The following is a 26,605-nucleotide window of genomic DNA, read 5'->3' as shown; positions in this document are numbered from 1 at the left end:
GGGCTGAAGGTTGAACTTCAGCTGGTTTGGGAGCCCAAGGGAGTGGGTGACAGGTCGCTCCTGCCCGGGAAGGTTGTTCGGGCAGTCAGGATTGGGTTGTGGGTCAGAGGGACCATGCAGAGAGACTGGAAGGCAGAGCTGGGTACGGGGCTGGAGCCCAGGATCTGAGCTGGAACCTAGTTTTTTTCAGGTGAGTGACTCCACCGTGAGCAGGACACCTCCCTGCTAATGTGTTGTCTGCCAAAACGGAAAACTAGTTACCTAGCTAATTTCCTTCCTAACTATCGTATTGACTTCCTTTCCTTTCTGACACCCTCCTCCCTAACTCCTTTCCTTCATTTTCTTCTTCCTATCACTTCCCTCCCTTCCTTCTTCCCTTCTTTCTTTCCTTCCCTCTCAACTAATTCTCTACCTGTGCTGCCTAATTTTCTTCCTTCCTAATGAATCCATTTCATCCTTGCTTTCTTCCAACTAACTTCATTCCTTCCTTTTTTTAATTAAAAAAATTTTAAATGTTTGTTTATTTTAATTTCTTGGCGGTGCCATGCAGTGTGTGGGAACTTGGTTCCCCAACCAGAGCTTGAACCTGCACCCCCTGCTTTGGAAGTGCAAAGTCTTAACCACTGGGCCACCAGGAAAGTCCCCCTTCCTTCCTTTTCTAAATTCCTAACTTCTCCCTGAAATTCCAGGCCATGGGCTTTGGCGTCAGACTGGCTGGGTTCAAATCCCAGTTATATCCTTTGCTGTCTAGATGTCTGAGTCACATCACTTCACTTCTATGTGCCTGTTTCCTCCTTTTCAAAACAAGAATGATGATAGTTCTTAACCCATGGCACTGCAGAAACAAAATAAGACTAAAGTGGTATGTAATGTCACTAGCATGTCATTGCAAGGCACTGGCAAGCAGGCTTATAAATGAATAAATGACAGTAGAGTGAAGACAGTGTAGTAACAGAATTGGGCAAAAGGAAGGGAGCTAGGGTTCATGGGGTTGGGGGTGGTCCGGTGAAGCTTATGGGAAAGGCTGGTGAGGACAGATGCAAAGGGTTAGCGGAGCAGACCTGATTGGTTGGTTGAGAGAGTGTTCCAAAAAGAGGGAACTGTGTGACCACCACCCCCCCATCCCCCCTGCAACCAACAGGTCCAGGGAGACGAGGGCAGGGACATGGAGTGATGGGGCAGAAGGATGCAAGTCTCGGCTGGGGCAAGTTAGAGGAAGAAACAGGCTTGAGGACTCTCAGAGGAACTTGGAGCACCTTCCAAGAGTTTGCAGGGGTCTCTGTAGGTCTAAAGAGCTGGGAGAAAATGCTGATGCTCATTCAACCTCTGGCCAGGAAATCAGAAGGCAGTGCTGCAGGAGAGAAAGATGCTGAGAACTGCTCAGGTGTGGGCGTTACAGTCAAGGTGATGGGACGGTGTGGTGGTGGGCAATGAGCCTGTCAAAGTTCCCACCAGGACTTAGTACCTACATAGTAAATGAACAGCAACACCTTCAGAATTTTTACATAATGGTACAAAGATAAAAAGATAACTAAGATAACCTAACCCCACTGTCACCTTGGGTCATGTCCCTCCAGCCTTTTTTTGGTGGTTGTGTGCATTGCGTCTTTATTTTCTTAACAAAGTCACCTACCATTTGGAAACCTGCTTTTTTGCCTTGACATTGTATCACATATATGTTCCCATTTCCGTTTACATAGGCCAATATGTCATTTTTTAACTGGTTAATTTTCCAAATTATAGATGTACTCTAGTTTATCTTATCAATTCGTTCCTCGATTTATTAGTCACATATGTACTGAGCTCCAACCCTGTTCCAGGCTCTGATCTGGATGATAGAGATTCAGAGTGAATAAGAGTAGTCTTTGCCCTTGCAGAGCCAATGTTCAAGTTCAAGACAAAAAAATAAACAATCAAAGCATTGTAAGATAAGGTGTCAGAGAGTGATGTGTTATAAAGTAAAATATAAAGCAAAAAAATGTGGATGGGGAACTGGTGGGACTGGTATTGCAGAGTGTTCAACCATCGTGGTTTGCCCAGGATTGTACTGGTTGAAACACTGAAAGTCTCACATCCTGGGAAACCCCTAACCAGGACAATCGGTCCTGGAAAGGGCCTCTGGGAGGTGATGTTTGAACAGAGACCTCTGTGATATGAGTGGAAGGTGATCATGCGGATGTCTGGAGGAAGGGTATCCTAAGCACAGGGAAATGTAAGGGCAAGGGGCAGGAGGTCAGAGGGTGCTCCGTGTGTCTGAGGGACAGCAAAGAAGCCAGGCTGGAGCATAGTGAAAGGGAGCTCCTGGAGACCAAGGAGGAGAGAGAGAGATGGGAGCCAGGTCACGTGGAATCTCGTAGACTGCGGTAAAGACTGGATTTTAATCCTAAGTTTGGTGGCAAGTACACTGGAGTTTTTGAGCAACAAAGTCACATGATCTGACGTCCAGGTTTAAAGAGTCACTCTGGTTTTTGGTGAAGAAAGATTGTAGAGGGTCAAGTTAGAAATAGGAACACAGTGGGAAAGTGAGTGCGATAATGATGGTGGCTCAGGGCCAGGTGGGTGCAGCAGTGGCGTCTGGATATATTTGGTTTATTTGTTTGTTTAGCATACATTTGCTTTGCAGTGTTGGGTTAGTTTCTGCTGTATGATGAAGTGAATCAGCCATATGCGTACATACACCCCCTCCCTCTTGGACCTCCCTCCTACCTACCCCTATCCCACCCATCTGAGTCATCACAGAGCCGCAAAGCTGAGCTTCCTGTGCTTTTTTGTAGCCCGTGCCCACTAGTTTTCTGTTTTACACATGGTAGTGTATATATGTCAATCCCAATCTTCCAATTCATCTCACCTTCCCCTTCCCCCACTGTGTCCACACGTCCATTTTCTACATCTGTGTCTCTATTCCTGCCCTGCAAATAGGCTCATCTGTACCATTTTTCTAGATCCCACATATATGTGGGATTTTGAAGGTAAAGTCTAAGGTGATTTTATGGTGTAGTGGTGGATTCAGGGGGAAGGTGCAAAGTTTCTGGGATGAATTTCTAGTTGCTGGTTCGAACCTTTGAGTAGGCGGAAGTACCGTTACGGAGATAGACGTCAGTAGAGGAGCAGGCTGTGGAGGGTGGAAAGAATGAAAGTCAGGACTTTTATTTTGGACATGTTAAGAGTGAGGTGCCTCTAGGCCTGTAACTGGTGAAGTGTCAGAGAATCCAGAATCAGGAGTGTATCAGAACTAGAAAGATGAGTTTGGGAATTGTGGAGTTTAGTCGACACTTAAATCCGTTAAACTGGTTGCTGTCAACTGGGGAACAAGTATAGAGAAAGGCCGGGCCAGTGTTTCAGGGTTAAAAAGAGGGAATGCAGTGGAAAAGATGGAGAAAAAGCAGTTGGTGAAGTAGGAGGAAAACCAGCAGATCCTAACACCAAGTGGGAAAAGGGGGTCATATCCTCAGGACACTGAATGACTTGAGAACAAAGAATTCATCACTGGCTCTGGCACGTGGAAGTTACTGGTCTATTCTTTTGGGGGCCTGTTGGGATAACAGCCTCTCTGGAACAGCTCCAAGAGAGGAAAGGAGGAAGGAGTAGGAACTGAGTCCAGCCAACGATTCCAAGGAGTTTATCTGCAAAGGGAACATGGAAATGGGACGGTCTCTCAGGATGTAAGTCCCAGAGAGGGAACTGTTATGGTCAGCGAGTATTCTGATGTGCCCTACGCTTGGACCTTGAGGTTACTGTTATTTTCACTATTGTTTTCCTGTTCTAAGCAGTGCTCCTAAATGAAGGCTGCATCAGGGTCTTGTCATTGAAAAGAAATGACCTTGTTCTGGGCATTATATTTTGTCAACATAATATCCTGCCCATCTGTGTGTTGGTTCAACATTTCCATTTTCTTAAAAAATGAAAGGCTCTGCTACTGTTCACTTGGGTTTTTCTTGGATGACTCCCCCCACCTACATCAAAGCCCACAGAAGACCCTCCACCCCAAGGCCACTGGGCTCAGGTCCCTTTCTGATGAGCCCCCTTGGCCCCAGCTCCACAGATCCCCACACTGTGGTGAATTACAGAGGTCTGAGTGTGGCATGTGGTAGCCACACAAAAAGTTCCAGAAGAGCAGGGGCCGTGTCAGGCCCTGTCAACTCCTTCATTCCCCAGAACACCCCGTATAACCTCCTGGAGAGAGGAAGATACCCTGTGAGTAACTGATTATTGCACCAGGCCATCATGCACCAGGGTGCCACTGGGACCCTGCTTCCTGGTGATACCGACCAGGGTTCTTGACCTTCACAACGAATAGAAATTGACCAGAGACCAGGCAAGAAATTCAGACAGGGGCCCCTGTTGCAGCAGGGGGAGCAAGAACAAACAATAGATCCTCTTGCTTGCTCACTCCAAGTGAGAGACAAGCTTGTTCCTTGTATGGGTGAGAGTAGGGGTGTCTCCTGGGCTTTCATGGTAGCTCAGCTGGTAAAGAATACGCCTTCAATACAGGAGACCCCAACTCGATTCCTGGGCTGGCCAGATCCCCTGAAGAAGGGATGGGCTACCCACTGCAGTATTCTTGGGCTTCCCTGGTGGCTCAGACAGTAAAGAATCTGCCTGCAATGCGAGAAACCTGGATTTGATCCCTGGGTTGGGAAGATCCCCTGGAGGAGGGCACGGCAACCCACTCCAATATTCTTGCCTGGAGAATCCCCATGAACAGAGGAGCCTGGTAGGCTACAGTCCATGGAGTTGCAAAGAATCGGATGTAACAGGGCGACTAAGCACAGCACAGGGGTGTGTCCAAGGGTCGTGCTGAAAGAGTAGCTTTAGGTATCTTGCCCCCACCCTTAAGTGGTATTGAGTGAAGGAGGCATGCACAGTACCCTGCTTTTACTCCAGGCTTCTCAAAAGTGGCAGTTGTAGTTTTTCGTCTCTTTGTATTCTTTGGGTTCAGAAATTTGCCCCATCTGCCCAGGCACACAGTTATTTTTAGCCCCATACAGTTTCTTTGTATTTTGCTGCTAGAGGAGAGGTGTGTCCAGGTGCAAGGATTGCAGCACTGCAGAAAAAGAGTGCCAGGTCCCAGTCCTGCTCTGGAGACAGCAGTCAGAACCTGGAGGGCCATGGGGAAGGACCCCAAAGTCCAAGCGTTCAGCAAAAACCAAGGCCAGGCTGACTGAACCAGACACCCAGGCCCTGAAGCACCTGCAGGTTCTTGGGAGCCAAAGTGCTCCCAGGTCTCTGAACTTCATCTTCAGCCCCAGATGGTCTGCAGCGGGCCTGGGTAGGCCCCAGGGAACATGTCTCCTCCCAGACAGGCCCCCTACACACACACACACACACACACACACAGACTCACCCACACATACCGATTCACTGATAAACACCAATATGATCACAGATCCACAAAGACCACTATCACACATATGTATTCATAGACACATACATGCACACAACATGGTAACATGTATAGAGGTACACACTGCCGTGTCCACACACGACACTACACAGAGACTCACTGAAGCACATCGACACACAGACCAGTCACCAATGTACAGACGCACCAACAAAATCACACAATCACACTGATGCACAAATACCTTGACACACAGGGACACACTGATACACCAGATAGACAGACACACATCTCTGCATGAAACGCCTGCACACACACCCGCACCCCACACACTCATGTGCATTCCAACAAGCCCCAGCATCGCCCCGGCTCTCCTGCAGCTGTTGCTCATGCCCTTCTACCCACACCCCCCAGGGGGAGGCGATGTCCCCGAGGGAACAGAGGACTTCGGTCCCTTCTTAAGCCCTGCTGGCTCCCGCGTGACATCAACAGCTCCCTCGTCGCGGCCTGGAGTTCCAAGCTGGGTGCCGGGGCCGGGCCAGCGCCAGGCACAGACACTTCGGCCCTTGTTGGGAGAACAGAGAGGGCTTCTTGTCCACTGTCCACCCTCCGGCTCCCACCGCAGCTTCTCCCAGCGGCCTCTCTGCAGGCTGTGCAGGTACGTGGGGCGGGGGAGGCAAGGGCCTGGCAGAGGGGCTGTCAGGGCCTGGCCAGGAGGGGTGTGAGCTGCAGGAGTGCGGACTCGGGGCACTGGCTGAAGGCAGGCTGCGCTCCGTATTTGGCTCTGCGGCTCACCCTCTCAAGGCTCCATGCGGCTGGGCCTCCCGGAGCAGCCTGGACAGGGAAAATTCCCTCGCTTCCCCTGTGGTCACTTTCTCAGCTCCCGAGAAGACCAGGGGGTGGTTGCCCCAAAGCCCCCTTGTAAAGATGGGTGGTCTCTACGGCACCCCGGGCCCCACCGCAGACCAAAGCTCTTATCTCAGGAGGCGCAGTCCCCAGCAGCCCCCAAGAGCAATCTCAGTTTCTGCTCTTGACTTTCCAGTCTAGGGTGGGGCTGTGGGGTCCTGGGCCTGCCAAGCCAGGGCCTGGACGTGTAAGCGTCCTCCACCTGCTCCTGGCCGCACAGACCGCTATTCATACTCTCCATTGTTTCATCTCAAACAGACACAACCAGGGGCTTCCCAGCTGGCATTAGTGGTAAAGAACCTGCCTGCCAATGCAGGAGATGTGAGAGATGCGAGTTCGATCCCCGGGTCAGGAGGATCCCCTGGAGGAGGGCAAGGCAACCCACTCCAGTCTTCTTGCCTGGAGAGTTCCATGGACAGAGGAGCCTGGAGGGCTACATACAGTCCATAGGGTCACAAAGAGCTGGACACGACTGAAGTGTCTTAGCTCGCTTGCTTGTGGGTCTGTTCATGATTCTGGCCCAAGGTCCCCAGGGCAGCTGACCCTCCAGGGACATTAGGCGGAAGTCCTTGTGGCTGAGACATGATAGTCAACACAGCTCCCAACCCAGAGCTCTCTCTAGCTATCCAGGGTGGCAACATGCCTGTATGGGGTCCAGGGGAGCTCAGTTTGCCCCTCACAAGCTGTGGGACCCTAGGCAAGTCCCTTTTGAGGCCTCAGGCTCCCCACCTCTGAAATGGGAGGAAGAGTCCAGACTTTATGCCTTGCAAGAGTCCTTCCAGCCTTGGCCTTTCCAGTGCTTGAAAAGACTCAGCCTGGGAAGGGCCACCCCTGACCGTTCTCCCTCCTTCCCTCCTGAGATGTCTGACTGGAGAGGCTGGGCCCAGAGGACATCATTTCTTGTCCCAGGCAGGCATTGCTGGCCTAGAGCAGGTGCAGGGAGCCAGGCAGGGGAGGACGGAGCACCCTAGACAGGCGACACTAATTCCCCAGCAGCACCTCCCTCATCTTGCTCCTCCTTGCGTCCCCAGAGTGTGCCTGATCATTGCTACAGCATGGACTCGAGCCCAGCTGGGACCCCCAGTCCGCAGGTAGGTGGGTCCTGGTTCTCCCAGTCACCACCAGGGGGCTCCCTTCCTCCCAAGGCCAAGGAAACCCAGGGAGGTCCTCATCAGCCAGGTGAATGGTCCCAGGACTGGGGCGCCCACTGGGATCACTGTGAGCTCATGGAATCAGGCCATTTGCAGGGTAAAGAGAAAAGACACTTGGGCAAGAGCTTCAAGAAGTAAGTGAGGTGGAAAAGTTGTGGGATTGGCCCCGAGGTCACCTGTATTCTTGTGCCGGCGGGGCTGCCTCTAAGTATTCTGACGACTCTTCTCTGGGTCTCGGTTTTCTCACCTTCCCATTTGGTACAACAGCCAGCGGCCTCCCAAGGCTATCGTGAGAAGCAGGTGAGATGTGGATTGTTGGGTGGGTTGGTAGATGAATGGAAAGAAGGAAGAGAGAAAGGGACACAGGAAAGAAGGCAGGCAGGCTAGCAGAGATGTTGGAAAAGGGAGCAGGGCTTGGGCCAGGGGGAAGGGAGGAGGCCAAGGAGTCGGGACCCTCTGATCTTAATCACCTCTTTCTTTAAATATCTTTAGCCCCCGAGGGCCAATGGGAATATCAACCTGGGGCCTTCTGCCAACCCAAAGTGAGTTCCAGTCTCTCAATCCCTTTCTTCCCTGGCTCCCCTCGCCTTGGGAATACAACCCAGGTTCTCTGATTCAGCATCAAGACCCTCTGCCATCTGAGCCCAGGACCAGCCCCCAGCTTTGTCTCCCACTAATTCTCCAGCCTCTTCTCATGCTGAGCCCTGTGGCTGGAATATCCCCCCAAAGCCTGCATTATTAGCAGCCCCCCACCCTCCAGGTGCTTCTCTGTCTTTGGAGGCCGGAGTCCTTGCCTTCTATGCAGTTGTGTTTGTTTTTTTCTGCTTGTTGCCTGTTGTTTACTCCATTGTGAGATCCCCAGAGGCAGAGGCCAGTCTGAGAAGACCCTCTTGGCTGGAAAAACATGGCCTTCTCCAGCTTCAAAGTTAAAGAGAAGCCCTGATTTGAACTAATGTACCCTGTTTCCCAAGCTGGCAAATGCTGACCCGTGTTCCTTCCTCTTGCCCCAGTGCCCGGCCCACGGACTTTGACTTCCTCAAAGTCATTGGCAAAGGAAATTATGGGAAGGTGAGTGACCTGTGAGCATAGGAGACCTGGGTTTCCCCCCTTTCCAGCCCCTTCCACCCCCTGCTGTCACTCGCGTGTGCAAAGTGGGAGTTTACAACCTGCAGAATCGTGGGCACACGGCTGGAACTGGAGGTCTGCACCACCATCAAGAAACCCAAAGCCCAGAGGAGTAGTCACCCGCAGGTTCTGCATTTGTCCTCCTGCTCAGGTCCTACTGGCCAAGCACAAGTCCGACGGGATGTTCTACGCAGTGAAGGTGCTGCAGAAAAAGTCCATCTTAAAGAAGAAAGAGGTACCAGGGCTTGGGCCCAGGCATCTCCTCTCCTGCCTCTTGACCCCCAGCCTCAGGTGGCTTCCAATGATGGGTCCAACTCTGAGCATAGAGGTGATCGAGTGCAGGGGGGCTGGGTGGGATGCTGGCCCCTCTCCAGGAAGGCAGGCTAACCGCCTCGCCTGGAGGGCCTGCAGGGCCTGCAGGTGGCCACATCCCGGCCCTCTGCCTTCCCCTGAAGATCCAGGGCTCCATGGTGAACCAGTCTTCAGCCCTGTCAGTGCCAGCCTCCCCACCTGCGCAATGTGGGGGTCACACTTCAGGCTCGCCAAAGGCCCTTCAGGCCACAGCCTTCCGGGAGTTCTAGATGCTTCCACTGACTTGAGTCTCTTTAACACCAACTCCATAAGAAGGACAGAGCAGGCCCCGAGGAAGGATGGAATGTCAAGTCAGAGGACTCAGTAGAGGGAACTAAGGTTAAAAAGGAGCTCACGGGTCAGGTCTTGCTGAAGGAGGCGGCCTTGAACATAGGCTTTTGATGATCTGAAAAGAGGGCGTCCCGGCAGGGGATCAGGAGCAGAGGCCTGGATGTGCACAGTGCCTGCCTTCTTTTCTCTGAGAGCTCGTCCTTGGAACTCATCCCTTCAGTCATCTTGCAGCTTTGTTGAGGCTTCCCTGGTGGCTCAGAGGGTAAAGAATCTGCCTGCACCATAGGAGCCCGGGTTCAATCCCTGGGTTGGGAATATCCCCTGGAGAAGGGAATGGCAACCCACTCTGGTATTCTTGCCTGGAGAATTCCATGGACAGAGGCGCCCGAGGGGGCTACAGTCCATGGGGTTTGGTGAAAGAATTGGACAAGACTGAGCAACTAACACTTTCACTGGGTGAGGGGGGCAGGGAATTTGGACCCAGGGCTGGAGCTGCACCCAGCTGCACTGGCGAGGGGATGAGGCGGACCACGCAGAGCCCTGAATGCTAGGCAAGCCCCCTGGGCTTGGCTCTGAGGGCAGTGAGGAGCCATGGTGGGAATTTGAGCAGGGTGGGCGCATGGGTGGTAACGTGACCCGTGTGTGTGTGTGTGTGTGTGTGTGTGTGTGTGCGCGCGCGCACGCATGTGTGTGTGCATGCATGTGTGTGTGTGTGCGTAACTCCGCAGCAGAGCCACGTCATGGCAGAGCGCAGCGTGCTCCTGAAGAACGTGCGCCACCCCTTCCTCGTGGGCCTGCGCTACTCCTTCCAGACACCCGAGAAGCTCTACTTCGTGCTGGACTATGTCAACGGGGGAGAGGTGGGTGACCCGGAGCTCTCCATCCCAAGTGCCCATGGTGCACCAGGTTCTGGAATGATCTCCCCTCATCCTTCCCACAGACCCATTTTGCAGCTGAAAAGACCGAGGCTCAGGGAGGTAACTCACTGGCTCAAGGCTACCCTGCATGCACTTGGCAGAGCCAGGATTTGAAGGCAGGTCTGTCTGACTCCCAGCCATTTTCATTTCTTGACTCCCACGCAAAGCTGTCCAGAATCCCTTCAGTGGACCTGGGGAAGGGCAAAGTTAGAGGAGCTCTGTGGTCAGTAGTTCTAATTTTACCCATTTTACACCAGAGACCACTGCATGGGAGTAGAGCAGTCCTTGTGGTTGTGATCTGGGGCCACCTGGTGACCCAGAAGCACAGCTGGGAAATGCTGGGCTCCCTCCTCTGTCTCTCTGAGCAAGATGGCCCCTCTGAGTGACCCTAGATTTAACCTATGTGACCTCACGCTCTTTAGCCTGATGCCAAGAGGGAAGTTTTGTGTCCTCCATCCCTAAATTCCCTGGTGGAGGTGTGAAGGACTTTTCTTTGCCAGTAAAATAGACCGAAGCAACTGGCCCAGGGGCAGGTCTAACCTGGGCTCAGTTTGACCATCATAATCATTTTATCATGTGGGTTAGAGGAAAAGCACATGTCTGACCCACCCAGGTTAAAATCACAGCTCTGCCAATTATAGTCCATGACCTTGGGCAAGTCACCTGGCTGCTCTGACACTTCCAGTTTCCTTTTCCATGAAACTGGCCTCCTACTTGAAACCTGGAAGGTAGTCAGGAGGATAAAAGAAAAGTAGAGATGTATTCGGAGAAGGCAATGGCACCCCACTCCAGTACTCTTGCCTGGAAAATCCCATGGACGGAGGAGCCTGGTAGGCTGCGGTCTGTGGGGTCACGAAGAGTTGGACATGACTGAACGACTTCACTTTCACTTTTCACTTTCATGCATTGGAGAAGAAAATGGCAACCCACTCCAGTGTTCTTGCCTGGAGAATCCCAGGGACGACGGAGCCTGGTGGGCTGCCGTCTATGGGGTCACACAGAGTCAGACATGACTGAAGCAACTTAGCTAGCAAGCAAGTGAGCAAGAGATGTATTAGGGTGCGGCTGGAGCCTGGCACACAGTAGGGGCTCCATTCTTGTTAATTCCCCTTTCCTGCTGACACTTTGCCAGCTCTGTAGGGCGGGGGCCGGCATGCCCTTCCTTGTATGAGGGCGTTGCAGCTTAGAGAGGGGGTGACTTGCCCATCTGCCTCCAACCCTGCATCTGAGGAGCTGGAGCCCCCCAGGAACCCGCTCACATGCCTCCTCCCCCTCCAGCTCTTCTTCCACCTGCAGCGGGAGCGCCGGTTCCTGGAGCCCCGGGCCCGGTTCTACGCCGCCGAGGTGGCCAGCGCCATTGGCTACCTGCACTCCCTCAACATCATTTACAGGTGAGGCCTGCCTGTGGCTCAGAGCCAGGCCTGGCCCTTCCGCCCCAACAGCCGGGGGTGTGTGGATCCCTAGATCCCAATGAAATCCCAGTGAACTTGATCCTTCCTCTGCCTGAGGAGGAGGGCCAGCGTGGCTTCGACATCACAGCGCCCTTTTCTTTCAATGTCTGCAGGGACCTGAAACCGGAAAACATTCTCTTGGACTGCCAGGTTGGTGTGTGTGTGTGTGTGTGTGTGTGCATGCGCACACATAGTTGCACATGTGTGCTGAGTGCCCATGAGTATACGTGTATGTGCACGCATTGTGCATGCGAGCATATGGCTAGGGACGCATTCAGGTGTATGTGTGCAAGTGTACATGCCTGTAACTGTTTGTTGTGTGTTCATGGGTGCACATGTACTCGTGTGTTCATGAGTGTGTATATGAGGCCTGTGGTGGGGCAGGGGTACTGTTACACAGAGGCTCAAGGATTTTGCAGTCCTTCCATGTCTTGGACTGAGTTCCCTGGAAATAGACTCTGAAATGGAGTGTAGGGTGCAAAAGGTTACTAGGGAACACTCTCAAGAGCTTCACATTTAAGGGGTGAGGGGCAGGTTTGGGCAGAAGAAGCAGCACTCCTGCACTGCACACACCTGCTCTGCGGTTGCAAGTGAGACCTCAGCTGGTCTTCCAGGGGTGGCGTGCACCCCAGCTGGGATGGCTGTCTAGAACTCTTCCAAACCGAGGCAAGGATGCAGGCGTCTGCACCACTGTACTGGCCAGTCATCAGATGAGGATTGCCCCTTGAGAGGGGCATGACTTTGGATGAGGGCAATGGTCCAGCATGGAGGACTGGCAGGACAGCTCCTAAAGAGGGGACCTGGGCAGAGCCTGGCAGTATCCACTCACGTCACGACCTCCACCAGCTACCCTCTCACCCAGCCACTAAGTGTGTTTGCTCTCCCGGTCCCCTGTCCTCTGTTAAGGGGGCTGCTGCCACCAGGCCCCCCCAGCAGGGACATTCTGGAACTGCTGGGTGTGGACGTGAGTCTGTGATGAGCTGGGGGCAGACAGTGCGATGCCATCTCCCCACCTGCGTGCTGTTGTTGGCGTCCAGGTTAGAAGCACGGAGTGAGTGGAGCCTCCAGCTCGGGCTTGTGCCAGGGACACAGACCCCACGGCCGTGCCCCGGGTGTGGCATCTGGGCTTTAGGGTTAGACCTGGTCATCCCTTTGGCTCAGATCACCTCCCACACCTGCCCTCCCTCCTCCACAGGGACACGTGGTGCTGACAGACTTCGGCCTCTGCAAGGAGGGTGTGGAGCCCGAGGAGACCACATCCACATTCTGTGGTACCCCTGAGGTAAGCTGAACCTCCTGGGAGGGCGGAGGCAGGAAGTGGGTGAGGCCACGGCGCCTGACTAGAGCCCCCAGGTTACAGCAGAGGGGCTCATTCCTTCCCCCAAGCACTTCCCCTGAGCTGACTGCACACAGAGCCTTGGTTTCCTCATCTGTGTCATGGGCGGACCAGCTCTGGGGGCTTCTGGGACCTGGCTTGAGAACCCCTGCAACAGTGCTGTCTAACAGAAATAGGAACAGAAATGCAAACCATATATGCAGTTTTAAAATTTCCAGCAATCCACACTCAAAAAGAAACAGATGAAATCAATTTTAATGATGTATTTTATTTAACCCAACATATACAAAATAGTGGGTTTCCCAGGGGGCTTATTGGTAAAGAATCCACCTGCCAATGCAGGAGACGCGGGTTCAAACCCTGGGTCAGGAAGATGCCCTGGAGGAGGAAATGGAAACCCACTCCAGTATTCTTGCCTGGAAAATCCCATGGACAGAGGAGCCTGGTGGGCTACAGTCCATGGGATAGCAAGAGTCAGACACAATATTGTAGAGCAATTGTCCTCCAATAATTGTATTTTGTTCTTTACTTCTCAATATTGTACAATTGTAATCTTTGATGATTTAAAAAAAACACCACACATACACACACACAAAAAAACCCAGCATGCTAGACTTCCCTAGTGGTCCAGTGGCTAAGACTCTGGGCTCCCAAAACTGTGGGCATGGGTTTGATCCCTGGTTAGGGAACTAGATCCCTTAGGGAACTAAGACCCAATGCAGCCAAAAAAAAAAAAAAGCAGCATGTGAAAAAAAAATGTCAGACATGACTTAGCGACTAAACAAAGCAATACAAAATAGTACCATGTCAATATACAGTCAATATAAAATTGTTGAAATACTTTTTTTAATTTTTTCTAAGTCTTTGATCCGGTGTGTGTTTTACACTTACTGTCCCTCTCAGCTTAGCTCAGCCACATTTCAAATGTTTGGTAGTCACACATGGCTAGTAGTTACTGTCTTAGATAGCACTGCCCTGCAGGGTGAAGTCCATGTGCAATAGGAGGCACTGGCCTGACCTGACAGTTAAGATCAAGTGTAAAGATACCGATCTCCCTCCTTCTTCCAGCCACTAAGAGCCTGGGGGGTTAAAATTTGTGAATCTCAGCAATCATTCATACTTGTCTCTTTGTCCTGCCAAGGCCTCCCTGCAACTTTGGGGTTAAAAGCCATTCCTTAAACTTATACCAGCATTGAACCTTGGACCTTGATCCCAAAGGGGTTTCCAGCTGCTTGGACAGATGTCTGGGTGGGGGGTGGGGGTCTGAGGCTGCAGGGCTGGCGAGTCCTCTCAGCTGGCATGGCCCAAGACTTTAGCTTTTGTTTTTTTTTCCATATGCTTAAGCATCTGGGTCTCAGAGCTGAGCCTCCTCTGTCTGGTTTTAGGAGAGCCAGTGGACAGATAACCTCTCTAACCAGGAGTAGTTTTCTGTGTTTGGGTCTGGGAGGGTGTTCGCGGGACAGAGCTGGCCTCCCAAAGCCCTGCCAGCCCAATCATCCCTTCCTTGGCTACTGCCAGGAGCAGATGGATCATGTAGGAGACATGGGGCTCTAAGAGGTCATCTCTTCCATGACTCAGGCACTGCCATGGTGCCGGGGAGCACAGACAAGAGATAGACCACAGTTGCTCTGTTGTTCACAGTTGTTTAAGGGCCAACACATATATTAGCAGGTGTCTTTTTTATGTGTGTGTGGCTGTGCTGCTTCTTTGTTGCAGCATATGGGCTTTGTCTAGTTGCAGTGAGGGGGCTTCTTTTGCAGCAGCGTGCAGGCTCAGTTGCCCTGCAGCATGTAGGATCTTAGTTCCCCCACCAGGGATCGAACCCGTGTCCTCTGCATTGGAAGGAGAACTCTTAGCCACTGGACCATCAAGATACTTCCTCGCCTGTGTCCTTAACACAGCCCTTAGGGAGAGATTCTGCAGTTCCATTATGTGGGATAAGGAGACCAAAATTCTTGGAGGTTCAACGACCTGCTTGGAATCACACATTCAGTGGGACTCAGTTCAGTTCAGTTCAATTCAGTCGCTCAGTTGTGTCTGACTCTGCAACCCCATGAACTGCAGCATGCCAGGCCTCCCTGTCCATCACCAACTCCCGGAGTCCACCCAAACTCATGTCCATTGAGTCAGTGATGCCATCCAACCATCTCATCCTCTGTCGTCCCCTTCTCCTCCTGCCCTCAATCTTTCCCAGCATCAGGGTCTTTTCAAATGAGTCATCTCTTCACGTCAGGTGGCCAAAGTATTGGAGTTTCACCTTCAACATCAGTCCTTCCAATGAACACCCAGGACTGATCTCCTTTAGGATGGACCGGTTAGATCTCCTTGCAGTCCAAGGGACTCTCAGGAGTCTTCTCCAACACCACAGTTCAAAAGCATCATTTCTTTGGCGCTCAGCTTTCTTTATAGTCCAGCTCTCACATCCATACATGACCACTGGAAAAACCATAGCCTTGACTAGACGGACCTTTGTTGGCAAAGTGATGTCTCTGCTTTTTAATATGGTGTCTAGGTTGGTCATGACTTTCCTTCGAAGGAGTAAGCATCTTTTAATTTCATGGGACTAGGTCTGGATAACTCCCTGCCCCTCTCCACACCCATGCAGTCTCTCAGCATGGCTTGCTCTGTTGCTGAGGCCTCTTTCCTTGGTGGTAGAGACCCCAGCCTAAGAGGTTCCCAAGCCCTTGGGTGTGCAGGAAGCACAATTCTGCCTAAGGTTCTCTACTTGTGCGAGGTGCAGATACATAGCATGTATTCAGCTGTCAGTAGGAGCTCAAATGCCACCTCCTCTTTCCTGACTCCTTTCCATCCCTCCGTTACTAAGGTTACCTGTGCAAATACGGGCCACACTGACTTATACTTCATCGGTGAGTCTTCCAACTGCCCTGTGAGTATCCCCAGGGCTTTCCTAGTTCCAAGACATCACTTGGATGCTTTTGAGCAAATTAAAGGCACTCCCTTTGGGCAGACTAATTAGAAAACATTTCGCGTTTATTTATTTTGTCTTTTATTTTATTTGTGGCTGCTGCTCATTACTGTGCATGGGCTTTCTCTAGTTGCAGCAAGCAGGGGCTACTCTTCGTTGTGGTGCTTGGGCTTCTCATTGGGGTGATTTCTCTTGTTGCAGAGCCCTGGCCCTAGGGCACATGGGCTCAGTAATTGTGGCATACAGTCTTAGTTGCCCTGAGGCATGTAGGATCTTAGTTCCTGGACCAGAGATTGAACCTGTGTCCTCTGCACTGGCAGGTGAATTCTTAATCACTGGATCACCAGGGAAGCCCCAAGTTTTCCCTTTAAACATATGTGAGTTTCTGGATGGGGATTCCTAAGTGCAGCTAGTGGTAAAGAACCTGCCTGCCAATGCAGGAGACATAAGAGATGTGGTTTGATCCCTGGGTCAGGAAGATCTCCTGGAGGAGGGCATGGTAACCCACTCCAGTATTCTTGCCTGGAGAATCCCATGAACAGAGGAGCCTGGCGGGCTACAGTCCACAGGGTCGCAAAGAGTCAGACATGACTGAAGCAACTTAGCACACAGGCACACAAGTTGCCAGATAGTCTTGTACTAGGGTTATGGTTTGGTGAGTTGATCACAGTCAGGCTTGCAACCCCCTTTACCCCTTTGGCTGGTGCTTTTGTGTGGCACACAACATATACATCTGTACAGGGCGGTCCAGCCAGATTTCCTCTACGTCCTCAGCACACTGGCAAAGGGTCCTGCACAAAGCAGGTCTTTGGTGAACTGATGCTGAATGAACACATGCACAGCTAAGTAAATATCACAGAAGAATCAGCTTCTGGTGATCTTTTCCTCCAAGTGCCTTGCTTACAAATGGGGAGATGGAAGCTGAGTGTCTTTCAAATAAGTGTGTTTTCTCTCAACAGTACTTGGCTCCAGAAGTGCTCCGTAAGGAGCCTTACGATCGGGCAGTGGATTGGTGGTGCTTGGGAGCAGTGCTCTATGAGATGCTACACGGCCTGGTGAGTGGGGTAGAGCTGATTCTGGAAGAGATGGGGGGTGGCTCTCTCCCTTGTGTGGCCTCCTCAGGCTCCTCAAGGTGTTGAATGAGCCACCTCTTCTCTACAAGCTCAAAAAGGGTGATGCAAACATGGATACAAGGATAAAGTATATTTTTTTTCAATAAAGTCAGTTCCACACTTTATAATATACTTTCTCATGTGTTACTCCTTTGGTGCCTCAAAACAGCCTTTGGACGCGGGCACTGCAGGAAATGGGGTTGTTCTTATTTTGTGTGTGTTAGTTGCTCAGTCGTGCCCGACTCTTTGCGACCCCATGGACTGCAATCCACCACGTTCCTCTGTCCATGAGATTTTCCAGGCAAGGATACTGGAGTGGGTTGCCATTTCCTTCTCCAGGGGATCTTCCCAACCCAGGGATTCAACCCGGGTCTCCTGCACTGCAGGCAAATTCTTTACCGACTGAGCTACAAGGGAAGCCCCTAAGAGGGAAACTGAGGCTCAAAGAGGTCACAGTCCTGGGAGGTGGTAGAACTAGCCCCTGGATCCAATCCTAGACTGCCTGCACTTCTCATCTGAAAAAATGACAACATGTCTCATAACCATCATATGAGGCTGGAATAAAATGATGATGAGAAACTGTTAACTTTGGAAAGTGCAAAGTTGGTGCACGAGCTTGATTAAGAGACGTGGGATAGAGGGGGCATCAGGAGAGGTCCACAAGCCTCACGCTGGAGGGGAGAGACTTCTCAGCCTTCCCAGCGGCCTCTCCACTGTGCTGGACGCCCAGAGGCCTCTGTCTCTCTCCACTCTGCCACGTAAGCCATGGCACAAGACACAGTCTGGCTGAATCCTTCCAGCTGCATCCCCGCTTTGCTCCAAGTGTCTCTGAGAACTGTGCCCACTTTAGCATGGATGATCCTCCCATCTCTCTGCCTCTCTCTCACCAGCCACCCTTCTACAGCCAAGACGTATCCCAGATGTATGAGAACATTCTGCACCAGCCTCTACGGATTCCTGGGGGCCGGACGGTGGCCGCCTGCGACCTCCTGCAAGCCCTGCTCCACAAAGACCAGAGGCAGCGGCTGGGCTCCAAAACAGACTTTGTAGGTGACTTGCCAGCAGAGCGCTGGGCTCTCAGCCTCCTGCTGAGGCAGCCCAGAAGCAGTGTCTCGCATCCAGCAGTTCCCTAGAGCCAGGCACTGCTAATTCACCTGTTCAGAGATTCACAGCTGCTGCTGTTTATTTCCTTCAATCTAACACTTCTAATCAACCAATATTTATGGAGCACCTACTATGTTCTGGGCTTTGAGCTAAATGCTAGGGATTTGTTAGACTGGGTCTCTGCCCTTAAGTTTATGAGGTAAAGGCAGACAAACAAACATAAATTATTACAGAGTGTGACTATGCTAAGAGGCCAGATAAGAATTCAGGCAAGGCTTGATCGGGACTTGTGCGGTAGGATGAGGGAGCAGAAATAAGTAATACGTGCCCTTGTTGGCTCTCCAAGGAGGGCGGACTGATTCATTATATGAGGTGAGGGTAAGGGCAGATCTGGGGGTCAGGCAGGAAAAGCGGCTTAGGGGGTCTGCCCACCCCCTTGGCGGTGGTGTGTGCAGGGTTTATGCACGGTACCCTGCTTTTTCTCCCAGCACCCCAGAAGGGGCAGTTAGTTTTTGGCTTTTTTGTATCTTACGGCTTCTAATTTGTGTCAACTGCACATGCGTGCAGTTCTTCTTCATCCCTTGTAGTTTCTTTGTATTCTGTTGCTGGATGAGACGTTTCTCTGAGTGTTTGTCTAAGTGCAAGTGCAAACACTCCGGTAAAGGGTCCCAGGTTCCAGCCTGTTTCAGAAAGACATGAACAATGAGCAGAGAGAGACAATAATGGGGGAAATTCACACTGGCGTGGTCAGGGAGGTCCTCTATGAGGAGGTGACAATTGAGCTGAGATTTGAAAGATGGGAAAGAACTGGGAGGAGGCAACCCAGACACAGGGCACAGTGTGTGCAAAAGTCCTGCAGGAGGAGCAAGGCAGAGAGAGATAATTAGATGATTGATTAATCAGTATATGCTGAGCAGGAGAGTAGAGGCGCCAGGTTAAGTTTTGACAAATTCCTCTGGCTTCTGTACAGAGAGAAACTAAATTGCTTTTCACAAATATCTGAGCACTTCCCCCTTGCCAGGACCCAGGCTGGACATCTGAATAGAGAGATGAAGAATTCACAGTCTGTTCTCCAAATAAGTTCATGGCTTTTTTAAAAAAAATTAGAGCAAAATTTTAAAAATAATCATACATTCTCTACTCAACAAAAGGTCATTTGGATTTATAAGATCACTGTACTTTTCTCCATAGAAGTTTGTTCTAGCGTAATAGTTGCAATTGCATGAACTGTGAGACAGACTGCCTGGATTCAGATCCTTTCTCCACCAAGCACTCAGTTCAGTTCAGTTCAGTTCGGTCGCTCAGTCGTGTCCAACTCTTTGTGACTCCATGAATTGCAGCACGCCAGGCCTCCATGTCCATCACCAACTCCTGGAATTCACTCAGACTCACGTCCATCGAGTCAGTAGTGCCATCCAGCCATCTCATCCTCTGTCATCCCCTTCTCCTCCTGCCCCCAATCCCTCCCAGCATCAGAGTCTTTTCCAATGAGTCAACTATTCTCATGAGGTGGCCAAAGTATTGGAGTTTCAGCTTTAGCATCATTCCTTCCAAAGAAATCCCAGGGCTGATCTCCTTCAGAGTGGACTGGTAGGTACAGGATAAATGGCTTAACCTCTCTTTGCTGTTGTTTAGTTGATAAGTCACATTCAAGTCTTTTGCAACCCCAGAGAATGTAGCCTGCCAGGCTCCTCTGTCTGTGGAATTTCCCAAGCAAGAATACTGGAGTGGGTTGCCATTCCCTTCTCCAGAGGATCTCTCACGTCTCCTTCTTGGCAGGCAGATTCTTTACTCTTTGAGCCCCCTGGGAAGCCCCTGCTTTCTTCTTCCCATCTATAATAACAGCACCCAGTTTGTAGCTCTTATGAAGGTCAAATAACATAAGCAAACACTTAGGCTAGTGCCTGCTGTGTAGAAAGTGCTTTTTAAGTGTACAAACTATCCTATATGCCAGATACCATGAAGTTTAACATTTAAGGCTTTTGCCTACCCATCCCTGGACAGTTTAAAGAAAAGGCTTTCATGAAGACAGGTCCCTCCTTCCCAGAGGAAATTTGCATCTTAAAAAAATGTGATTTTTAAAATAAGATATACTTTCCCATAGATCAAGATTCAAAGGATATTCAGAAAAAGTCCCTTCAGCTGCCTAGTTTTTAAAATTTTGAGGCAACAAGTGTTACCAGTTTTGTGGGTATTCTTCTAAAAATAGTTTGGATCTGGCTTGTTAACAATTCGCCAGGGGATTCAGATACACAGAGAATCATCATTCTTTGAGAGACATAGAGAGGGAGGGCTCTGCTGGAAAAGGTGAAGTTTTTGTCAACATTAGTTTGGATTAGGAAAGAAGCGATGAATCATGCCCAAGGCTGAATCCTTAATTCTGGATCTTTACGAAACTGCAGCTTTTCTTGGGGCTTTACTTCTCAAATCTTCCTTAAGTGAGTTGATTTGGTCTATTTCTCTGTCTAGAATTCTGAAAGAGGGATCTCCCTGGTGGCCCAATGGTTGGGACTTCCTCTACCAATGCAGGGAATGTGAGCTCAGTCTCTGGCTGGGGAGCTGACATCCCACATGCCTTGCAGCCAAAAAAACCAAAACATAAAACAGAAGTAATATTGTAATAAATTCAATAAAGACTTTTTTGAAAAGAGTGTATTTAAAAAAAAAAAAGAATTCTGGAAGTCAGGATGCACTGAGAGAGTGCAGTAAGATTCCCCAGGACCCTCCAACAGCAGTTTCTGATGTCTTGTTCACTGACAAACCTCTACAGCCTAGTATGGTACAGGGTAGGTGCTCAATACATAGCTGTGGAATAAACAGATGCTACATGGAAAAGATCTGGGCTTGAGATAACGGCTAAGGGGCGAGGTCTTATTGCAGACACTCCTTTGTTCCAGGAAACCAGCCATAATGGCAAGTTACCTTCCTAGTAAAGATTTTAGGGCTGGAAAACTGGTTGCCAATAGAGTTGGATCTCTGAGGCATGTGGGGTGGGGTGGGAGTGCCAATGGAGAGGACTGCTACTGATCACCTTCTTCCCACAGCTTGAGATAAAGGGCCATGTATTCTTCAGCCCCATAAACTGGGATGACTTGTACCACAAGAGGCTGACTCCACCCTTCAACCCAAATGTGGTAAGAGGCCATCACGTTCTGGCTTCTGGGTTCCCAGGATTGGTGGAAGCTTGGAGGGTACCTGGGGAGGGTATCCTGGCCTGGGCTCTTCCTACAGATGGGAGAACCGAGAGCCCAAGAAGCTCAGTGATTTGTTCAAGCCTACCCTGTAAGCCAGAGGCAGAATTGGGTCCAGAACCCGGAAGTCCTGACTGCCAGTTCAGCTCTGTATGAGGAGCCAGGTTGCCTCCCTTTACTTTCAATACCAATAACCCTCATCGCAAAGCACTTAACAGCTTTTAAAGTGTTCTGTGTCATGGAGCACACCCAGACAGAGCCGAGTCCTATGACCATTTTTTTCCTTATGTTTAGCTTTCTTCCTGGTAATAAAAATGACATGTATTTATTGTAAAAAATGTGTAAAACAGAGACATTTAAATCGTCATGGAGAGGGACTTCCTTGGCAGTCCACTGGTTAAGACTTTGAGCTTCCGCTGCAGCAGGCACAGGTCTGATCCCTGGTCAGGGAACTTAAGATCCTGCGTGCTGCACAGCACGACCAAGAAATAAAATAAATTTAAAGCATTAAGGAGAAAAAGCGTATTACCTCACCACCCAAGAGAAAGCACGCATCACTGGCATGTTTCTTTCAGATCTTTCTTTCTGTTTTTTATGTAGGTCATAGTTCATACACAGATACAGATATCATCTCCCCCAACACAGATCATAATTCATGTATATAGATAGATCTCGCCTCCTCCCTGTTTTTGCTAAAACTATGTCATCATTTTCCTAAGTCACATGAGACTATGATTTTAAGTGGCTATATATTTCAACCCTATGTTGGTAACATAATTTATTCCACCATGTTCCTAATGGTGAACTTTAGGTGATTACCACTTTTTCTTTATCATAATGGATTAATGAATATCTTTAAGTTCATGTCTTTGTCCAGTTATTTTTTAATTAAATTTTTAATTGGAGTATAGTTGATTTACAATGTTAGGCTAGTTTCTGCTGTAAAGTGAAACAGTCATACATATACATAGATCCACTCTCTTCTAGACTCCACTCCCATATAGGTCATTACAGAGCACTGAATAAAGTCCCCTGGGCTATACAGTAGGTTCTTATTAGTTGGACTTCTCAGACAGTAAAGTGTCTGTCTACAATGCGGGAGACCTGGGTTCAATCCCTGGGTCGCGAAGAATCCCTGGAGAAGGAAATGGCAACCCACTCCAGTACTGTTGCCTAGAAAATCCCACGGATGGAGGAGCCTGTTGTCCATGGGGTCGCAGAGAGTCGGACACGACTGAGCAACTTCACTTTCACTTTCTTATTAGTTATCTTTCATATAATAGTGTGTATATGTCAATCCCAGTCTCCTAATTTATCCCTCCCTGTTCCCCCTGGTAACCAGGAGTTTGTTTTCTATGTCTGTGATTTCTGTTTTGTAAATAAGTTCATTTCTATATTTTAGATTCCACATATAAGTGGTATCGTATACTTGTCTTTCTGACTTCACTCGGTATGACAATCTCTAGGTCTACCCACGTTGCTGCAAATTGTCCAGAGTTCTCATTATTTCAAGATGGATTCCAGATGGGGAATGACCAAGTCAAAGAATGTGAATATATTTTCTTTTTTTATTGTTGAGGTATAGTTAGTTGGGGCTTCCCTCATGGCTTGGTTGGTAAAGAATCTGCCTGCATTTGGGAAGATCCTCTGGAGAAGGAAATGGCAACCCACTCCAGTATTCTTGTCTGGAGTATCCCATGGACAGAGGAGCCTGGCGGGCTACAGTCCATGGGGTCACAAGAGTTGGACACAACTTAGCGACTAAACCACCACCACAACCACAGTTAGTTGACTTACAGTATTATTTTAGTTTCAGGTGTACAGCATAGTAACTCGATATTTGTACGTATTATACTCCATACCGAGTTATTATAAACTATTCACCATGTGCCCTGTGCTGTTCATTACATCCTTGTAACTTATTTTATACCTAGTGGTTTGTACGTCTTAATCCCCTTCACCTGTTTTGCCCTTCCTCCCGCCCCTCTCCTCTCTGGTAACCACTCATTTGTTCTCTGAATCTGTTGTGCACATTTTTTAGGTTCTGGATTCATACTTTGTTCATGTCACAATCTACCAGCAGCATATGGAGGGTTGATGTAGAGCAGGCAGGGGGCCAGGCAGGTAGAGGGAATTGGTAAATGGTTAATGGACCTTGTGGAATATAATGACTAGTGTAAATGCATGAAAAAATGACAGTTAAAGAAGGATGACCCTGGGGCACTCAGAGGGAAGATCTAACAGCTCTCTCAGGGCTCTGGGCTCCTTCGGCAGCTCTGACCCAGTGTTCCGTTCTCATCATTGGCTTATATTCACAGGCAGGACCTGCTGACTTGAAACACTTTGACCCAGAGTTCACTCAGGAAGCTGTGTCAAAGTCCATTGGCTGCACTCCTGACACCATGGCGAGCAGCTCTGGGGCCTCGAGTGCCTTCCTGGGATTCTCCTATGCGCCGGAGGATGATGCCATCTTGGATTGCTAGAAGAGAAGCTCCCATGAAGCCACCAAAGCCAGCTTGAAATCTGTAAGGAATTACCTTCAGCTGTTAGTCACAGAAGCCCAAAGTAACAATGGCTTAAATAAGATTTCCGCCCGCCCCGCCTCCCCGCCCCCCACCCAGCACCTAAATGAAGGATGGCGTTAGGTGATCCAGGGCTGGTGCCACAGGTCATCAGAGGCTTTCTGTATTTCCGCTCTGTCATTCTTGGCAAGTGGCTTCTACTATTAGAATTATTATATTATCCTAAGATGGTACTGGAGCTCTAGCCACTGTTTCTGGGTCCTGCCCAGGAAAAGGAGGAGGAAAGAGCAAAAGGGCACCTTTACAGAGCTTCCTGAGAAGCCCCACCCAATGACTTCTACTTGCATCTCACTAGCCAGCCACCTTACCTGCATTGGAGGATGGGATATATGTCCAGTTAACCGGGCACATGACTCCCCACAATAACGCAGGGGTTCTGACACTAAGGGAGAAGGGAAGATGTTGGGTAGGCAACCAGCACCTCTTAACCAGGGGATCGCTTGGTGTTTGGATTTTGATCTCAATGTGTAAAATGACCAAGGTGTAACAACCCTATAAGGTATCACCCAACATCCACTTTTTTTCCTATGTCAATGATGTCTTTCTTTGGGTGGGTGGTATCGCACATTTATTAGGTTTGTCTGCCTGGCATCTTAACCCCGGCCTATAGTCAGGGAATCTCCTATTTTATGAGCCATGATGGGAGGCAATTCACTTCCTCCAGTTAGCTGTAGCTGAAAATGCTAGACACTAACTTTCCCAGCCTCCCCTGGAGCTCGGGCCAGGCATGTGGCCTCAGGATGCACCTGTTATCAGATTTTTGGCTCAAGGAAGAAACTGGGAGCTCTCTTTCATGTGGTTGCTGTGATAACAAAACCCACAAAACTGAGTTCCTGGTGTAGAAGTGGCAACGATGCTCTTATTGGCAGCACCGGTTTCCTTATCACATCCGTGCTGCAGTGTCATCCCTGGGAATCCTGGGTTCTCCCTCTCTAGTTTTCCCAATGATTTTGAGAGCTTCTGATACTGTTAATCACTCCTTTTTTTGCTTAACCCATTTTTGACCAGAGACGTGTTAGTATATCTTTTGTCACCTACATGTTATTAACAGGAGATGTATCAGTATCAGTTACAAAACAAATCACCAGCCACAGGTGTTAGTTTCTGCAAAAATCCTGTGGTCAATAGAGTTAACTGGTCAAAGTCAGCTTCAGAACACCTGCCTACTCTGATCCAGTTTCTGTGCTAGACTTTTTCATGTCTGTTACCAGTTTTCATCCAAATGACCCTAAGGTAGGAATCTCCTTTTTACCCATGAAGAAACAAGAGAAGCTGTACCTTTCCTAGAGGTCACAGAGATAACAAGGGCCAGAGCTGGGACTTGGAGCCATATAAACTGACTTTGGGGCTCTCACATGTAACCTTTGTGCTGGTCTGCCTCTCACTCTGGCTGTAGGTCCAAGCAGCAGCTGCTGCTTCTGCTAACTCGCTTCAGTCGTGTCCGACTCTGTGCAACCCCATAGACGGCAGCCCACCAGGCTCCCTCGTCCCTGGGATTCTCCAGGCAAGAACACTGGAGTGGGCTGCCATTTCCTTCTCCAATGCATGAAAGTGAAAAGTGAAAGTGAAGTCGCTCAGTCGTGTCCGACTCTTTGCGACCCCATGGACTGCAGCCTACCAGGCTCCTCCACCCATGGGATTTTCCAGGCAAGAGTACTGGAGTGGGTTGCCTTTGCCTTCTCTGAGGTGCAAGCAGAGTAACTGTCAAAATCCCTAAGCAGAGCCAAGCCAGGAACTGGCTGGAAGAAGCCAGGTAATGGGAAACGGGGTCTTCCAAGAGGAGGCATTCAATTGGATGCTCATGGTTTGAGCCTGGATGCCAAGTTAATTCTCTGTTCCCTTTTCTGTCTCAGATGGAAAAGAATCCGCCTGCAATGCAGATCTGGGTTTGATCCCTGGTTTGGGAAGATCCCCTGGAGAAGGGAACGGCTACCCACTCCAGTATTCTTGCCTGGAGAATTCCATGGACAGAGGAGCCTAGCGGGTACAGTCCATGGGGTTGCAGAGAGTCAGGCAGGACGAAGCACCTAACACTTTCTACACATCTCTATCTCATATACCTCTGTATGCTTGTCAAGTCTAGGGCCATAGGGAGCCCAGGCAGGGTCTGTAGAGGCCTAGTGATTAGCCATTTCTAAAAGCAATTCTGATCGGACAAAATGTGAGCATGTAACACACATGAGTCCAGGACGCCCTGCACTTGTTTGATGGATTTTATACTGCCTTATTTTGGTGAAGAAATTTTTTCACCATAGTTCATCACCTGCTTCAGGGTGGTCTTGTTAGCCGGGGACAAGAGGAGAATTTTCATTCTTTTCAGCATCAGTGTGTGCTAGTGATTTTATTGGCTTTTCCTTTTAACTCAGTCCCAGTCTTTGCCTTACATTTTTGTTTGCCCAGCGCCCTGCCCCAGGAATTATGGAGGATGAAGCTGGAAGACCATGGAAAACACATTGATGACACCACAATGACCTACTGGGGATCAAATCTGGGTCAAGGAGAGCTAGTTACCCTTTGACATGTGCTGAGAATTCTGAAAGAAACATTCTGATTTGATTTCCATCTTAATAGTGTCTGCTAAGAGACAAGTGTGGAACGTGATGAGAGAGAGGCCAAAATTCCCCCAACTTCCCAGAGCAAAAAGCGAGAGTGCTAATCATCAGAAATGGAAATAGTACCGTCAAAGTACACAACTTGCTATGAGTTGTGAAACACACAAAGGTTCTATCTGTTCTAAGACTGTAAAATCACAAAATGTTCACAGGAGAGAAAATAAAAATGAAAAATTATGAATATTCATTAAAAATGAGTATCTGTTTAA

General features: G+C 49.6%; 1 protein-coding gene across 6 annotated transcripts; it reads left to right on the top strand.

Annotated features, from left to right (window-relative positions):
• On the top strand, positions 1-26,605 carry SGK2 (serum/glucocorticoid regulated kinase 2). 6 transcript variants are annotated; one of them, XM_040248360.1, is made up of 15 exons: positions 1-190; positions 5,756-5,999; positions 7,279-7,338; positions 7,891-7,940; positions 8,409-8,466; positions 8,675-8,758; positions 9,894-10,025; positions 11,361-11,473; positions 11,647-11,683; positions 12,729-12,815; positions 16,755-16,850; positions 17,798-17,953; positions 21,056-21,145; positions 22,669-22,751; positions 23,521-23,610. In XM_040248360.1, the coding sequence occupies exons 3-14, from the start codon at positions 7,303-7,305 to the stop codon at positions 22,735-22,737; spliced, it is 1,008 nt and encodes a 335-aa protein (XP_040104294.1). In that variant the 5' UTR covers positions 1-190; positions 5,756-5,999; positions 7,279-7,302; the 3' UTR covers positions 22,738-22,751; positions 23,521-23,610. The 6 variants fall into 6 exon arrangements, with proteins under 6 accessions (XP_040104294.1, XP_040104293.1, XP_040104292.1 ...); XM_040248358.1 differs by lacking the exon at positions 22,669-22,751 and adding an exon at positions 26,185-26,605 and having other exon boundaries at positions 10-190; positions 9,897-10,025; positions 23,521-23,727; XM_040248356.1 differs by lacking the exon at positions 22,669-22,751 and adding an exon at positions 26,185-26,605 and having other exon boundaries at positions 10-190; positions 23,521-23,727.

Source organism: Oryx dammah, unplaced genomic scaffold (genome assembly GCF_014754425.2).
Source record: "Oryx dammah isolate SB20612 unplaced genomic scaffold, SCBI_Odam_1.1 HiC_scaffold_10, whole genome shotgun sequence".
Classification (NCBI taxonomy): domain Eukaryota; kingdom Metazoa; phylum Chordata; class Mammalia; order Artiodactyla; family Bovidae; genus Oryx; species Oryx dammah.
The sequence above is the reverse complement of the archived record's forward strand: the minus strand, read 5'-3'. Positions and strand labels throughout refer to the sequence as shown.